The sequence below is a fragment of the Erythrolamprus reginae genome, chromosome 3, assembly GCF_031021105.1.
Source record: "Erythrolamprus reginae isolate rEryReg1 chromosome 3, rEryReg1.hap1, whole genome shotgun sequence".
NCBI classification, from domain to species: Eukaryota; Metazoa; Chordata; class Lepidosauria; order Squamata; family Dipsadidae; genus Erythrolamprus; species Erythrolamprus reginae.
The window spans coordinates 134217448-134234798 of record NC_091952.1 but is presented as its reverse complement, the minus strand read 5'-3'; the positions used below and the strand labels follow the sequence as shown (position 1 = coordinate 134234798).

At 41.1% G+C, this 17351-nt stretch overlaps 1 protein-coding gene across 1 annotated transcript in view; it reads right to left on the bottom strand.

Annotated features, from left to right (window-relative positions):
• The window catches only part of RC3H1 (ring finger and CCCH-type domains 1), a 91463-nt gene that overhangs the window by 14556 nt on the left and 59556 nt on the right, over positions 1-17351 (bottom strand). Inside the window, exons 10-17 of the mRNA XM_070746754.1 lie at positions 12991-13272; positions 10730-10923; positions 10055-10449; positions 7328-7486; positions 6170-6322; positions 4945-5158; positions 2451-2541; positions 2204-2333 (exon numbers count right to left, since the gene is read on the bottom strand). Coding sequence (XP_070602855.1) covers positions 2204-2333; positions 2451-2541; positions 4945-5158; positions 6170-6322; positions 7328-7486; positions 10055-10449; positions 10730-10923; positions 12991-13272 — 1618 coding nt within the window. The remainder of the gene's footprint in view (positions 1-2203; positions 2334-2450; positions 2542-4944; positions 5159-6169; positions 6323-7327; positions 7487-10054; positions 10450-10729; positions 10924-12990; positions 13273-17351) is intronic.

Here is a 17351-nt window from a genome sequence, read left to right as displayed (position 1 = left end):
GAAAAGAAGGACTAGTGGAGACATGATAGCAGTGTTCCAATATCTCAAGAGCTTCCACAAACAAGAGGGAGTCAAGTTATTCTACAAAGCACCTGAGGATAGAACAAGAAGCAATTGGTGGAAACTAATCAAGGAGAGAAGCAACCTGGAATTAAGGAGAAACGTCTTAACAATGAGGACAATTAACCAATGGAACAGCTTGCCTCCAGAAATCGTGGGTGCTCCATTAGTAGAGATTTTTAAGAAGAGTTTAGACCGGGGGTGGTCAAAGTCAATTTCATTGAGGGGTGTGTGTGGCCAGAGTCGGCATGGCCAGCTTGATGTCACTCATGTTGGTGGCCTGAGCATTCTGCCAGCGAAAAAAGACTTCCACGCTCCATTTTAAGCTGCGACGACCTCCTGTCACTGAAAGCAAAGCTCGGGAGGGCAGAGACACCGCAGGCTGCTCCTTTGCTGTTTCCAGGCTGACCCCATGGGCCAGACCTAAGCATTCCATGGGCTGGATCCAGTCCCAGGCCTTGAGTTTGACACTCTTGATCTAGACAGTTAATTATCTGAAATGTATAGGTGTTGTGGTCCACCAGCAGCCTATGCAGTTGGCAGCAGAGTCGGACAGTGAGGAGTCTGGGGAGGAACCTGAGACAATGGGGAGTTGTGTCCCATCTCCAGAACCTCCAGAGGCTGTCATGAGCAAGGAAGAACAGGAGGAGACTGTTCTCAATGTGCGTATGCACAGAGCTGCCAGAAGGCAAGAACAGCTCCAGAGGAGAAAGACTACTCAGGAGTAAGGCTTTGGAATAATTGGCCCTCCCATAATCTATATAAGTGGAGAACACAATAGGGTTCGATGCAGAAGCAACTCAGTTCGTCTTTCGTTCTCATCATTGCAACTTGGATTTAGTTCTTGTTCTGTTTGAACATGCCAAGTTTTTCCTGCAAATTGGTTCTGGGCCAATGGACCTTGTTATCTTTTTTTTTCTGAAAGACTTTATTTGAACCTGCTTTACCTTTGTTTGGACTTAGGACCACTGCTAATGAAAATAATTAGCAGCTGTTACAAATAAAAGAGGTTTGTGAGATGCCATTTGTGCCATATTCTTTAAACAGGAAGCCTAGGTCAGAACAATAGGTTCTCCTGCTTGAGCAGGGGGCTGGACTAGAAGATTTCCAAGGTCCTTTCCAGCTCATTCTGTTCTATTCTGTATGATATGACATGAATGCATATATAAGATTAATTTTGATTATTACATTAGAACTATATTGTTGATGTTTCATGCTCTCCTTTTTATATACGATGAATTAAAATATATTTTTTTAAAAAGTTTAATAATAATAAAGAAGATTTAATATCAAGGTGGGTATTTTTCAAGCTATCCAATACTCCTCCATTAAGCACCAGCAAACACAGCATGCACAAATTAAGCACAACTTGTGTTGTCTTCAACAGCAACACAAGCATTGAAGGTCTCCAGATGGTCACTCATGACCTAGACACGTCATAAGCAGATAACTGCAATGCATTCTATAAAGGCCTGCCCTTAAAAACCACCCAGAAGCTACAGTTGGTTCAGACTGCAGCAACCTGGGCAATAATGGGTATGTTGTGGTATGTGCATGGATTTCCACTGCTGCACAGGCTACCAGTTGGGCTTTCAGGTACAATTCAAGATGCTCATTTGTAAAATAATTCACCATAAGCTACCTCATGTTGGCTTCTTACGAAAACACAGATATTCTGGGATGAATATAGGTTATAGTCAACACTCCTGTCCACTATGCTACCATAAATTTAAATTTTCAACCCAAGAAATAAACCTTCTATATAGGTTCTCAATAAATTATGTATAGCTATAATCTGATCTGCTATTTAGGAAAAAAATATAAAAGTGCAGAGAAGTAAAATAGAGCAATAATACTGGATTTCCATTACATAAACTTTATGGATTTCAAGTTTGTGAATATGTGTGGGAAGATAGAAGAACAAATATTATATATAAATGAATACAGAATTCAATGGTACCAGCCATTTATCCCTCAATACTGTCATTTTAAAATCATATTCAATATGACTGAACAGTGGCTAGTTCTTCATTCTGAAATCATTTGAATGCAATATAAAAATCTATTTACACTGCTCTGCCTCCCTCACCTTTTCATTTCTCTAGTTCTTTCTAAGAAAAAGTACAGAGCTAAGAATACATACCTCAAGTCCTCGTGTCTGCTGACTTATCTGATGGTTTAGCTGCTGCAGTTCAAGACGAAGCTGCTGTTCTCTCTCAGATGATGGCAAAGATTTCCCATGATTAGCAATGTCTGTCATAGATAATCTCTCCCTTTTCGGATAGATAATTGTTTGGAAGGGGGAAAAGGTTGTTGTTTTTGCTCTTGCTTCTCAGTTTAATTGAGAAAACTTAAAACATGTATAGCATGTGCAAGTTCAAATCCCTTACCTGTCACCAAGTCGTCCCTGAGAAGGTACATTTTGATGGGGTGAGTATGGTGAACCTCCCCATGCACTGTGTGTTCCATATGGGCTGTAATCTATAAAGAACAGAAAAATCTTATATAAAAATTATTCATTACTATTATTGTAATAGAAATGTAGTAATTAACTCTATTTCCAAATCAGCCTTCTATGTAACCTTGTAAAGACTGCATTTACAACAGATCACTATGAGTCATCATTTATTTTTATACATATTATTTCTCTTTTTAAAATATTAGTTCTATGTAAAACAAGCCCATTTCTATTTTTACTCCTTTATTCTTTTGATATATATTTTCATTTGTTTTTCTAATCCATGTTCAGGTCTTTCTATCTTGTCATTTATTTATTTATTTGATTTTTATGCCACCCTTCTCCTTAGACTCAGGGCGGCTTACAACATGTTATCAATAGCACTTTTTTTAACAGAGCCAGCATATTGCCCCCACAATGTGGGTCCTCATTTTACCCACTTCGGAAGGATGGAAGGCTGAGTCAATCTTGAGCCGGTGATGAGATTTGAACTGCTGACCTACAGATCTACAGTCAGCTTCAGTGGCCTGCAGTACAGCATGTAATGCCAAGCATGTAATCTTTCCATGTTTCTTTGCACCACTGATAGCTTTTGTACTGATTGTATGGTTAGTGTCCATGTTTCACTGGCATATGTTAGAGCAGGTAGTTGAAAAATTTTCCCTTCAGGCATAGGGGGAGGTTGTTTTTGAAAATTACATTTAGCTGGCTGGATATCTGCCAACCACATTTAACATGCCATTCAATTTCCTTCATTGTATTACCTTCCTTTGAGATCCATTAGCCAAGATATAAGTAGTGTCTCTTTTTTTTTTGGTGCTTGGGGTTCACCTGAGCATAAAGCCGAAAGCACCAGCCTGAAGATGACGAGTGGGCCCTCATCGAAACATCACCAAGATTCTATCAACCTTACATGGGAAAAGATCCGAATATGCCAAGACCTACACCTACACACACACTTATATCTTTGGTGAATTTATTAAACATCATCTGGCATTTTTCACGTTATGTTTAAGCCAAATTATTCTCCTGCTTTGTGCATCTCTTGCCTATGTCTTTGTAACTCTTTTGGGTGTTGTGAGAAGAGAACGTAATCATCTGCAAATCTTAAGTGATTTAAATACGTGCCATTTATTTTTATTCCATCTTTTGTCCAGTTTAGTTTGTGAAATACTTCTTCAAGGTAGGCTTCTACTTCAAGCATAGGTGATATTGTATTGCCTTGCTATATACCTTGTTCTATGTTGATTTCCACCAATATATGAGTACTAGCATTAATTTTAGTTAAATATATAAACTGTGTTCATACAGCAGAGCTATGAGAACAAATCAAAAGTCTACAGATAGTCCTCAGCTTACAATCACATCTGGGACTGGCATCGTGATCACTGAGTGAAAACAATCACTAAGCAAAACACCCACACAATCGCTTCATTCAACAATCAGAATTCTGGCTTTCCCAATTGTGATTAAGCGATTTGGGGGGAAGATTAAATGTGGAGTGCCAGGGAAAGGGCACTTCCCCTGCCTCATATTATCCAGAACATTTGCCCCTCCCCCCAAACCTGGGTGTACTTAATTTTGCCTTTTCCTGCAGCTGTGGGAACAACTAAACCAAGTCAAGGACATGGTCATCCTTCTGAGGCCATGTCTTGCCATCCTGCAAGGGCCTCCCGTTATTGCAATAATAGGAAAAAAAATTCTCCAAAATGCACAATTTGGAGAAGATGCCTTCCAAATGATTGCAAAAATGATTTGTTTTTTCTACCCTTCCTAGATTAGGGTAGAAAACTAACAAGTGCCATTGTCTTGATGGTTAGAAATCATTCTGGCCTTCAGAATGGCAACATTCTTCGGAGTCTTCGGAGAGGGGCGGTATACAAATCCAAATAATAAATAAATAAATAAATAAACAAACAAACAAACAAACAAACATTCGCTAGCTTTCTAGCCCTAGGAAACTAGCAAATCTTCAAGATTTGAGGTCTGTTCCTGAAGCCCACCATGGAATTTTCCCTCTCTTCTATGTAAGGAAGGGAAATCCCTTAGTGCACTGAAGAAATGAACCTCAAATTCTAAAGATCTGAGGTCCATTCCTGAAGCTAGCTGAGATATTTCTCCTTTGCTTGCAAATTTCACCACCATCTTCCCCATTGAAAGGAAGGGTCATGTGTTGGGGGGGGAGCAGTGATCTTTCATGATGGCCGGAAGTGTTTTGACTTTGAGTACTCATTAAACAATCTGTTATAAAAGTTGAGGACTATTGTATTTCTCTATTCATGGGGAGCCAGTATTATTTCAGCTTTCTTTTGGTTTTAATGTCACAAGCCAATTTATGTCTAGACCCGTTTCCATAACCAAGCCCATACTGATTCAAAGCTACAACCCCCCTCCCCCTCACGGCCCAAGAAAATAAAGCTTTATACCTGAAACACTGACTGGTTTTGCAGAAGCCCCTTGAACTGCCATGGCTTGCATGGGGCCTGGATTCTGGTACATTGCTTTGGAAGTACGTGAGATGGCACCAAACCTTGATACTGTAGGCCTATCTCCAAAGGGAATAAGATCATCATCACCGGTCTCTGCTGCTCTCCTTTGTAAATCCAAACGTTGATCTCGCATTCCCTTGCTGTCTACATTCTGGAGTGACAGATTAAATAATCAGAATTACAAGCAAGCTTCTCCTTTTTAGATGAATATTTCTCAGATGTTTCCATATCACAATTATGGGGGGAGGGGGCCTGATTGGAGAAAGAGACTTGTAGCACAAAATTTTTTCAAACTTATAAGCAAATAATATTAATAGCGGTCTGACTATTCTTTGCAGGCTAAATATTTAGTAGTAGGAGTATACAAATTAAGCAAAGGCCCTTGGCAGTAGACACAATAAAAGAATTGCTTTATTCATGAATTATTCCTTTCTCTCAAAAAATACTGTATTACCAGGCCATTACGGACTTTTGTGGACAAATGTAGCCCCGCCCAGCCTCTCAAATGGAGGTTGAGACTGAAAAAAGCTTCTGAAAGGGAGCTTCAGAAAAAAGGCCTCTGAAATGGAGGTGTCAGAGGCAGAAAAAAAAGCAATTATCCTGTTGCTAAAATTCATCTATGGGAACAGCTGATTGGGGTATTCAGGAAGGCCAATCCACCCACCAATCAGCTTTTTTCTTATTTTCCTCCCCCAAAACTAAGGTGTGTCTAATTTTCTGATGTGTGTTATAGTCTATGTACGTAATTATGAACAAGGAGCAGGAATAGATAAATTCTAACTCAGCTGCAGACATACAAGTGGAAGAGAGAAAGACTGGACCAAGCAAAGTCAATGGGGAAGCCAGCAGGAAGTTGGAAGTCTGAGGCACTTGAAGTCTTTGCTTAATAATCCACACAATCTTTGTTTAACAATGGCAACTGGGACTGCCAGAGCAATGATCACCAAGTGGTACAATCATATGACTTTTAGACTTACTGTATAACATGTTCTTTCGTGACTGTACAGTGTTAGTACTGATCCTTAAACTGATCCTTGTCTGCTGTTGCCATATCAACTACAAATGTCTGGAGAATCTCCACTGGAAACCTTTGTATAATCTGGTCATCTGGCCATTTACCAATTACCAAGTGTACCTTGCTGGTTTTTTTCAGTATGCTTACCACCATCTCCACAAGACCCACTGCCACAATGTCTTTGGGTTTTGCATCTTTGGTTCCAATGTAGGAGCCAATAGTGTCACACGACCAGGGAGAGTACTGGCTGTAATCATTTCCTTTGTATTTGCCTGCTACCTTCAGGTCTTCATCCAAGTACTGCATAAAAACAAAGCCCACTCATGTCAGTGAAAGAAAGGGAACATTATGCTGCCATTTAGAATTACCTTGTCTAGACTAATTGCAGATAAGAACATTTATTAAACATTTGAGACCTACCAGGCTTGGAATTTCTCATACTTTAAAAACCAATTCCTAATCTCTAGGCTCTTGTACTCTATTTTTCCCCAGCGTGAGAAGAAAAATGGCAGGAGAGACTTACCTGAGCATCTTGTAACCTTCCCTCCCAGGCTTCCTATTAACATTTGTTGTGGGAAGATGGCAAGGAAGATCGTAAATAGCAATCATATAATTGTGACTCACTGCAATGTCATAATCATGAGCCAAGCATTAAAATGTGCAGATCACAATTATACAATCATGGGAACATTGCGATAGCTGCAACTTCTTGGAGAGTTTGTAAGTCCCCCTTGTTCAGCACATTTGCAACTCTGAATGGTTGTTGAATATGGGGTTATACTGTGACCTTCAAAATGGTGTACACCACACTATACTAGTGTTCACTACCCTGACATCCTATTTAGAGAAGAAATTATGATTAAACACAATATATTTTATTGCCATTATGTCATGATTGGGATTATGATTGTTAGCATGTACTATACTGTCCTTATTTCTACACTGTATTTCTGAGTGTGAACTGATGAGTCCAAAGTCTTTGGCAGTTAGGTTACCAGTCTTGTGAACACTGTTAATTGTTTTTCTGAGGTCTGCAGGAATTTATTTTGAATGGGACTGAAGGTGCCTGCCATAAATATTTTAATGGGAAGAGCCCCTCAAACTTAGTGTCTGATCTTCTCAGTGATTGGAACACCCGATTCAACCTTTCCCTTAAGATAGTTGGTTAGTGTTATGGGATTTAGATCATGGCAGAATATTCTTCAAATTGGGCATTTACATTTTTCTCTTTAGGACAAATTTCTCATATTTTCTTAAACCACATGTGTCATATTCTCTACTAAAATGTTTTAAACATATGCTTACCTCATCAGTGTGTAAAGAATGAGGCAGCGTTGGTGATGATGCAAATGGTGGTGGGGAGATGACCTTCCTTTCTTCCAGCTGAGCCATAATCTCCTTCCGTCTTCGATGCAATTCATCTAAACTAGGGTGTGGCTGAGGGGGAGCCCGACTATAAGGCTCCTGAAGGTTTAAAAAAAAAAAACCACAGCTATGAAAATTCCTGTATTCTACAAATGAGCTTAAATCTACAATCTCAAAGTTACAAGATACTCTAGCAAAGCAGCAAAATTATTTCAATACAAGTTTCTCAGTGATCCCTTCTTAGATCCCTGTTACATCTGTTGGGTCATTATCAATTTCAAAAGAGCAAAACTATTCTGCTCAACTGCATTTTGGAGAAAATCAGGAATGCTACCTTAAATTTTCACAAAGTTAGTGTAAGATTTTAATATCACATTTTATATTTGAGTTTTGATTTTAACAAAAAATGAAAACATAGCAAATTAGCTATCTTTTGGGTGACTGAATGAACCAAAATCTATTATAATCTAAATGATACATTTCCAGGTTTGGAATCTGATAATCTGTTTCTTATATTGCTAAAAGTATTACTGTGCTTTCTAATCATTGATACTGGTTTTCCATGAACATTTAACTATATTCTTCACCTGATTATACTTAATGAACAAAAGAAAGGTCACCAAAGCCACATATATAAGAAGCAATCCTGTTTCATTAACTTATACAATCAGAAAGCATAAATATAAATAATCTAAAATAGATATTTACAATCTGTTCAGTGTCGCTTTGAAGAAGGTAGGAGTCCACAGAGGTTAGCAGTTTGTTGTCTGCTGACATTAGAATACAGTAACCTAAGTAAGTGGGCTGCAATTCATTCTGCCATTTACTGGCTATCCAGAAATTTAACTTACCCAGTCACTTTGCCTTTCTAAACTCTAGAATGTACCAAAACAACATATCAACCACTATATAGTTGTTCCTATTCATTACTACATATCAGAAATATTATCTGTTTGATTTGTGTATCTGTGAATGAATGGCTTCAACAAAGCAAAACTTTTAAAAATACTCTTAAAAAAAAGATAGAAGTACAGTGATACCTTGTCTTACGAACTTAATTGGTTCCAGGACGAGGTTCGTAAGGTGAAAAGTTCGTAAGGCGAAACAATGTTTCCCATAGGAATCAATGTAAAAGCGATTAATGCGCGCAAGCCCAAAATTCACCCCTGCTGTGATTTCGATGAGGCTTCCCTCGCTGGGAAACCCCACCTGTGGACTTCCGTTGCCAGCCGAAGCGGCCGTTTTCACGCTGTTGGGATTCCCCTGCTGGGATTCCTCTGCAGCATCGCAAAAAACGGAGGTGGGGTTTCCTATGGAGGGAGCCTCAGGGGAATCCCACCAGTGCAGAAACGGGCGCTTTGGCTGGCAACGGCAGTCCGGAGGCGGGGCATCCCAGCAGCGGCGGCGGGTTCATAAGGTGAAAATAGTTCTGAAGAAGAGGCAAAAAAATCTTAAACCCCGGGTTCGTATCTTAAAAAGTTCGTATGACGAGGGGTTCATAAGACGAGGTATCACTGTACTTACTTAGGCTATTCCTTAGGCCAGGGGTCTCCAATCAATGGACATGCCCCACTACCAAGATAAAGCCTATAATGCAAACAGGCCGCTTGAGTGGTAGGCAAGCATGTGCACAGACACGCAATTCGACTCACATGAGCAGTGGGAGCTGGCACTTGCAGCCCCGCTTGTGTAAGTATAATTCTGATTGTATAAGTGTTAATGAAACAGGATTGCTTCTTCTTGCAGCCCCACTCACATGAGCACCAGTGGGCAAGCACCTGCCGCTTACCAAAAATGAAACAATATGAACATACCACCTGCCCTTCTAACAAAACCTCCCCTCTTCTCCCCTCCAACCAGGCTGCCAACCCAGAAAGGTTGGGGAACACTACTTTAGATCATTGCATAATAAATTCTGGTCTTCTTGCAAACTGGAATTCTGTTCTGGAATTTGAGACATTGTGAATAAATGTACTTCTGTCCATTTCTTGATTTACACCAATCAATTGTAGACTTTCAATGCCTTGAACCTCCTTCATTCTTTTCAGAAGCAAAATTAATTATAAAAAATAAAGATAACTTTAAATTTGCATTTTTCAAATGTGCACAAAACTTGGCTTTTCTGGCAATATTTATATTTTGATAGATTTTTCAATCTAAACTCAAAATATACATTGTTCTTAGTTAACTTAGTTAATTTAGGGGCCTTAATGAAGCTAATTTGATTTCTGATTTTGATTTTTTAAAAATTACCTGTAAAATGGAACCAATTCCACCACTGATGTCTGTCCTGCCCCCTCCCTACTGGCCTTCCGAAAGGCTGTGAAGACCTAGCTTTGCCGGCAGGCCTGGGGTGTGTGAACGCTAACATATATCATGGCCAAATTGTGATTAATTGCTATGCATGTTTGTTTTGATTAGATTGCTTAGTGAGTTTTATAATGGGATTTTATTGTTTTTAGTATTTAACATTTGACTTTTTTCACCATTGTATTGCATTTTTATATTATTGTAAGCCGCTCTGAGTCTCATGGGATTCGAAGGTATCGAAGTCAAATCAAATCAATCAATCAATAAAATGAGACAGCACACAATTGCTGCAAGAATTAAACCTAAAAATGCCACATTACTATTAACATAATCATAAATTTAAAAAAGGTATCATACTCTATGATATGAAGGTCTAATCTGATTCAGGTGTGGTCCAACTGGATAGTAGCCCTCCGCTTGTTGATATCTGTCTCTTGTTTCAGGTACATATGGTGATACAGCAGGTGGAGAAATTTCAATCGGAACAGGACTTCCTCGGATAATATCTTCCCGCTGGTATGGCTGAGCAGCAGGATACACACGTCTGCTGTCATAATGTGGAGGATATACAGGTTGACTCATTGGAGGGTATTGCTGTGGCTGTGCACTGTATTGTGAATTCATGATGCGATCTTGGAGATAGGGTGCATAATGTTGTTCTACAAAAGGAGGACCTGGTTCAGGAATAGATGATGGAGGTCGGACGAATCGAGACATACACTGCAGTGATTGAGCTGGAGGATAATATACCCCTAAATATATGAAACAAGATTTAGAACAATAATTAGTCCATTGTTTTAACTACTTTGGTGAATCAGGGTTTGCATGAAATAAAACATCAGTTAATTCTTTTCCCCATTTACATCTGAGGACATACATTTATTTTTTGCAAACTACATCTGTCGTAAAAGATAATGGAAAGCATCATATTCTGATGATAAAATTTAATTAATATTTACTATTCAATCGCAAAAGGGGGGGGGAGAAATCACATTTTATTTCAAGACCAAATTTCATGTAGAAGGGATTTACCTGCTTGATAGGGTGGAGGCTCAAATGGGGGAGCTGTTCCTCGAGGATCTGGATAGAACACATCAGTTTGCTGAGCTGGGTACAATTGGGAGCCTCGGGGAACTATTTGGAGCTGCTTGCCTACTGGAATTGGAGGCAAGTCTGTAGGTCCTCGGGGGGGCACTGGGTGAGAGCTCTTGGAAGCAGGTTCCAACCTAGTTGAGACAAACACAAAGTTTAAGCAATTACAACTTAGTATAGATATTGCTTTATTGTTGCTGTGTGTTCCCATTTACTTGTGGGAAGGATTTCTCTCCCAAATATTGCTAATAGTGATTGACGGTGACAAGCAGTTTTCAGTAACTTGAGAGAGCATTTGTAACAGCGCAACATCTGGGAAATGACCTTTGGGTCACCTGATTCCAAGCACATACTCTTCTGTTGTATTCTGCCGCTAATTTAAGTATCCCACCCAAATCTTCCTCATTGCAGGAAACCCTTTGTAAATTTTCTAATATCAGATGGTTTTTATAAGAATCCCGCTTCATTTTTATTTATTTGATTACTGTATTTTTCAGAGTATAAGACACACCGAAGTATAAAGATGCACCTTAGTGCTGGGGAAGGAAAACAAGGAAAAAAGGCCTCTACCTCTTTTTTTGCCAAACAACAAACAGAAAACAGATGATATACACTGTTTGCTGTGTATTTCTGTGCATGTATGTCTGACCCATAGAAATAGCAAAGAATTGAAGAATTATGGCAATACATTATGGCAATACATTAATGCCGGAAAGTTTTCTTAAATGTAGTCACACTAACTCCACCCAATTATTTAAATAGATCTACTCCAAACATGACTAACTCAGAGTTTAACTCAACTGCCTTATCTTAATACTAAAAGGGACACTGTTACATTTCAGATTATACTTTTACAAATGTTTAAATTTGGTATGGCTTTCTGGAAGTATAGTTATTCTCTGCTATTAAAAGGAAGATACAAGAGCACATTTATTTTAAAAAGCTTCTTCATTTTGTTAAGTTGTCTAAAACAATAATAAAGATTTGAACATTCTATAGACATTTATAATTATTAACTTATCTCCTAGCAGTTTCAGCAGTCCACCTCAGAGCAATTTGACTCCTTGCAGCTAGTTTCGCTTTCAATTCTAGCATGTGGCTTGCCTGTTTCTGAATCAGCTGTGTCAGAGGCTTATGCTAAGGAGGCTCTGGGCTACACTGTTTGCTGCAAGGAGTTAATTTTCAAGGCAGAGACCAAAGGCTGGGGGTGGGGGGCTACATTCAGTATATAAGACGCACTCACGTTTTCACCGTTTTGGGGAGTAAAAAGGTGTGTCTTATACGCCGAAAAATACAGTATGCCTCACCTTTATTACTTTTACAAATAATGTGGCAAACATAACCAACAAATCTTTCTCCTCCTATTTACTCATAAAAACAACTCTGAGAGGTGGATTGGCCTGAGAGAACCGGCTCAAGGTCACCCAGCTGGCTTTCATGACTAAGGCAGGATTTGAACCCATGACTTCTTGCTTTCTAGCCTGGTGCCTTAACTATTGCAGCATCAACCTTATAAGATTACGATTTGTTTTCTTATCCAATGTAAGCAGAAAATCTCAATAGTGGCAACACTTGACTGTGACTAGGTTAGGAAACTAAAGAAGGTTAGCGGAGTGAATTTTTGGATGGAAAATTTCAAAGAAATATTATGGTGGTTGGTCTAATTGGGAAGCTTTAAAAAGTTTTTTGAAAGAAAACAATTGCAAATTACTTCCACATTATTGGCAGGATATAATGACATGAACAGGAATCAAATTCAAGTTTAAGGAACTTTTGTATGTTGAATACAGGTTGATCTCCTAGGTTCCCAACCTCTGGGCCACGGCCAAGTATTGGGCCATGAACTCTTTGCAAATGAGCTATGAAAATTTCAGGCAAATGCGTTCAACCACACTCCATATGTGTGAGAAGTGTACGTGTTTGCCAGCCACTTGTAGGGAATTATTCTCTCACACACCCCACCCCAGCCATCGACAAAGCTGGAAAAGATGGAGAACTCTGCCCTAGGCTTTGAGTCAGAAAAAAATGACTTAAAGAGAGAAAAGGTTGTACGTATCAAGTTGTATACAAGCTGCCATGCGGAATCAGTACACAAGTATGTACTCTATATTTTGCGTGCATACAAAAGTATGTGTGGATTACTCTTCTGCAAGCTAATTTATATTGTCAAATTCTAAAAGATAAACAATATAGAAGCATACAAATCAGGAGGTGATCCAGGGGCACTGCTACTATGGTGGTCCATCTTCCCAGGTTTCATGACTGAGTCATAACTGGAGTCGGTTCCACGAGAGATAAGTTGTGTCACTGTACTGCCTGGTGACACAATCCCATTTGGCAGGGTAGAGGGTTTTCTATTGGGTAAGTCCACTGTTGCTTCATCTGAGATAATAGCTGCTGCTGGCAGGCCCACTTCATTTAGCTGACCCAAGGAGGCACTCAAAGGTCTTCGAGGAACTAGACGTTTGTTCATTTTGCGAAATCTTCAAGAAAAAAAAAAGGCAACCAATCAACAAAACAAAACAGAATTGTTACAGTTGCAACAAGATACATTTTAATTCAGGCCCAATATTTAAAGATGCAGTGGTACCTTGTCTTACAAAAGCCTCTTCTAACGCATTTTTCGCAATACGAACCCGGTGTTTAAGATTTTTTTGCCTCTTCTTCCAAACTATTTTCACCTTATAAACCCAAGCCGCCGCCGCTGCGATGCCCCGCCTCCAGACTTCTGTTGCCAGCCGAAACGCTGGGATTCCCCTGAGCCTCCTTTCACTGGGAATCCCCGCCTCTAGATTTCCGTTGCCAACTGAAGCGCCTGTTCTTGTGCTGCTGGGATTTTCCGGAGGCTCCCCTCGCTGGGATTCCCTTTATTTTTGCTGCAGCTGCTTTGAGGGGAGCGTCAGGGAAATCCCAGCAGCACAAGAATGGGTGCTTTGGCTGGCAATGGAAGTCCGGAGGCAGGGATTCCCAACGGTGCAAGACAAAATGGGTGAGTTTTGGTATTGCACGCATTACAGTATTTGCTTTTACATTGATTCCTATGGGAAACATTGTTTCATCTTGTGAATTTTTCTACTTATGAACCTCGACATGGAATGAATTAAGTTTGTAAGATGAGGTACCACTGTATTATAAATACATGTGGATTGCACACAACTAGACAATATTATTAGCCCTTGAATTACAATGATAATTGGGATTGCAATTTCTATTGCTATACAATGTGGTTGTAAAACACTGCATCACATGACTGCATCACTTAGCAACAGCAAACCCAGCACTCTATGATCCCATGATTAATTGAACCCCACCAGTTGCTAGTTGAAGACCCATCCCAAGTCAGGCCATTCTGAGTTTCATCCCTCCCAGTTCCAAGCCTTAGTTCTTCTAAGGTAAGGGACTGCCTTCTCCCAACATCCCCCTCTCCATCTGTATCTTTGGATGCCCTACAATCTACCTTGAGGGCAGCAACCTCAAAACTGCAGGCTTCTGGGACTGCTCGTCACATTGTGGCTCTAGGGCTTCTTGGTGCACTGTGGCTCTGGGACTGCACGAAGCTCCTGAACCTCAGTGCAATGCAAAGCTACCCTGGAAGCCTCAGGTGCCTCAGCAGTGTGGCATGGTATGAAGCCCCAGCCACCCCTAGAAGCCCAGACCATCACTGCAATGCAAAGTCACAGGCATCCTAGGAAGCCTAAGCCACTCCAACCTAGTGCCAGTCATCCTCATCATCCTTCTATCTGGTGTCTTATCATCCTGCACTCTCTGTCCTCTTGCTTCTACTGACAAAGCATGTCTTCCTTGGAAGGCATCTGCTATCTTTTTCATGTCTGTGCTGTGTGTGACCTTGGGAAGAAAGCCTTGTACAGCTACAACTGATTCATGAAAGGGCCAGGCTGGGCATGCTCGGTCAGCTATGAGAGCAAACATTACCTATGGCTTAAGGAGAGGTGGGATACAGGGGGCCCAAAAGACATAGATGCGGGGAGATAGGCAGATGGGTGGAGTTAAAACACCCCTGCAGTTGTAAATGCAAGCAGGTTGCCAAGTGTCCTATACTTACATATAATTTTGGGGAATAATTTGAAGTCCCTTCATTCTGTGCTGCCATAATTTTAAATGGTCACTGAGCAACGACTGAATTTGAAGACTATCCTTTAGTTCAACTGTGGCAATCCTTTTCACCCCAAAGGCTGAAAAAGTTGCTGATCTCTAAAGGTACAAACACATCTACTCTCACTTATGCACTATCTACAGGCTTGATACTCAACAACCAAACCATTCACTTCTTCCCTTGGCCTGCCCTTCCTCCCTGTGTAGTTTCAAGACAAATAATTTTTAAGTATGATTTTTGATGATTCCATGTTTTGTTTCTTCTTTATCACAAAAGAACAGAAAAACTATAAGCATTTGTAGGGTGAAATTCTAGGACAATGGCACTATTCATGTCTTTCCCTGTGAAATCCTTTGAAGCAGCTGCTACATAATGTTTCATGGTGCTTCTGTTTCTCTCAGTAACTTCCATTTATGTTCCTCTGTTTCACACATGCGGGAACCACTGATGATTGCACTTGTTTGAGCAGCAAAATGGATGGGAGAACATGCAAGTACAGTTAGTTTACTTTATTGTCATTGCACCTTGTACAACAAAATTAAATGCCATCTTCAGTGTATATTATACATAAAAAATAAAACAGAAACACACATCCTTCACATTCTATACAATTGAATTAAAAAACCCTGGTATTGTATTAATGTTGCACTATATAGTAGAATTCATTATGGTTACTGCTCTGGGATAAAAGCTGCTTTTCAGCCTATTTATCCTTGTTTTTATTGTTCTGTGCTGTCTGCCAGATTGTAATAGTTGAAAAAAAGGATGCCCAGGATGAGATGGATCTTCAAAAATATTTTGAACTTTCTTTAGGCAGTGGGAGCTATAAAGCTCTTCCAAAGAGGGAGAGGGCAACCAATGATCCTCTGGACAATAATGTTAACCCTCTGGAGTGCTGTCCTATCTGCCACTATACAATTGGCAAACCATACAAAGGTGCAGTAAGTTAAAATAGATGGTAGAAGGTCACCAGCAGTTTTTCATTCAGTTGTTGTTTCCTGGGCTCTTTTGATCAGTGCTGTGATTTGAGCGCCCCAGGTCAGGTCCTCTTTCATGATAACACCCAGAAACTTAAAACTGTCCACTTGCTCCTATTGGTTTCCATTGATAACCAAGGGCTGGATGTCTGATCTATTTCTTGTATGGTCCACTATACGCTCCCTGGTTTTACTGATGTTAAAGACCTAGTTATTTTCTCCATACCACCGTTCCCCGTAAGCTGCGCCCGTGAGCAGGCGTGCACCCCCAAATACCCCCGCGCGCACCCTTTTCCACGGGCGTGTGCTCCCCATCCCCCTGCCAGCCCACGGGGGGGGGAGGCACCGGCAGTAAAAGGAAAGGGAGCCGCGGCCGCCCCTGCCGCCCCACCGTGCCTCCGCCCCCCTCGCGAACCTGGCCTCTCGGCCCTGCCCCCCGCCCGCGCGATCCGCCCCCTCTCCTCCTCCTCCGCTTCCTGCGCTCCCAGCCAGGGGGCTGCGAGGGAGAGTTTTCTCCGCGTGCTTTGGGAATGCCCGCCCCACCCCTCTCGCAGCCCCCTTGCTGAAAGAAAGAGAGGGAGAGAGAAATCTCCTTCTCCCTCTCTCTCTTTCAGTGAGGGGGCTGCGAGAGCGCTTTCTCCAAGTTCTTCGGGAACGCCTGCCCTGCCTCTACTGCAGCCCCCTTGCTGAAAGCTCGGGAGGAAAGCGCTCCCAGCGAAGGGACTGCGAGAGGGGTGGGGTGGGCATTCCTGAAGCGCGCGGAGAAAACCTCTTTCACAGCCCCCTGGCTGGGAGCGCAGAAGTGGAGGAGGAGGAGAAGCTGCAGCCACCGCCGCGGGAGAAGTGAGAGAGAGAGAGAGAGAGAGGGGAGAGAGAGAGATAGCAAGAGAGAGAAGAAAAAGAAAGCAAGAGAGATCGAAAGAGAGAGAGAAAGAAAGCAATAGAGAGAGAGAGAAAACAGAGAAAGAAAGAGAAAGAAGGGGAGAGAGATAGAAAGAGAGGGACAGGGAAAGTGAGAAAAAGAGAGAGAGCAAGAGGGGGAGAGAGAATGAGAAAGAGAGAGAAATGACTCTTGATTTAAAGCATATGGTAAAAAACGCCCAAATAATAACAAAGAAAATAGGCGTTGATTGCTTACCTGAACGCCTCTTCTCGTACGGTGAGCGGGTACAGCAGTCACATGGGGTTGCTCATGTCCAATCCGGTGGAACTGAGCCTAGTGTTAAAAAAGCTTGCTGGATCCGCCCCTTCCCCAGAATTCGCGAATCCATAGACTAGGCTCAGCTGTGAAGCTCTGTAGTGTTCAACTCTCATTGTTAGAGGAAGAAAGGTTATAGAAAGGTAAAGAAGACACATACAAGGGCGGGAAGTGACTGCTGTACCCGCTCACCGTACGAGAAGAGGCGTTCAGGTAAGCAATCAACGCCTATTCTCCGTACTGAAGGAGCGGGTCCAGCAGTCACATGGGACA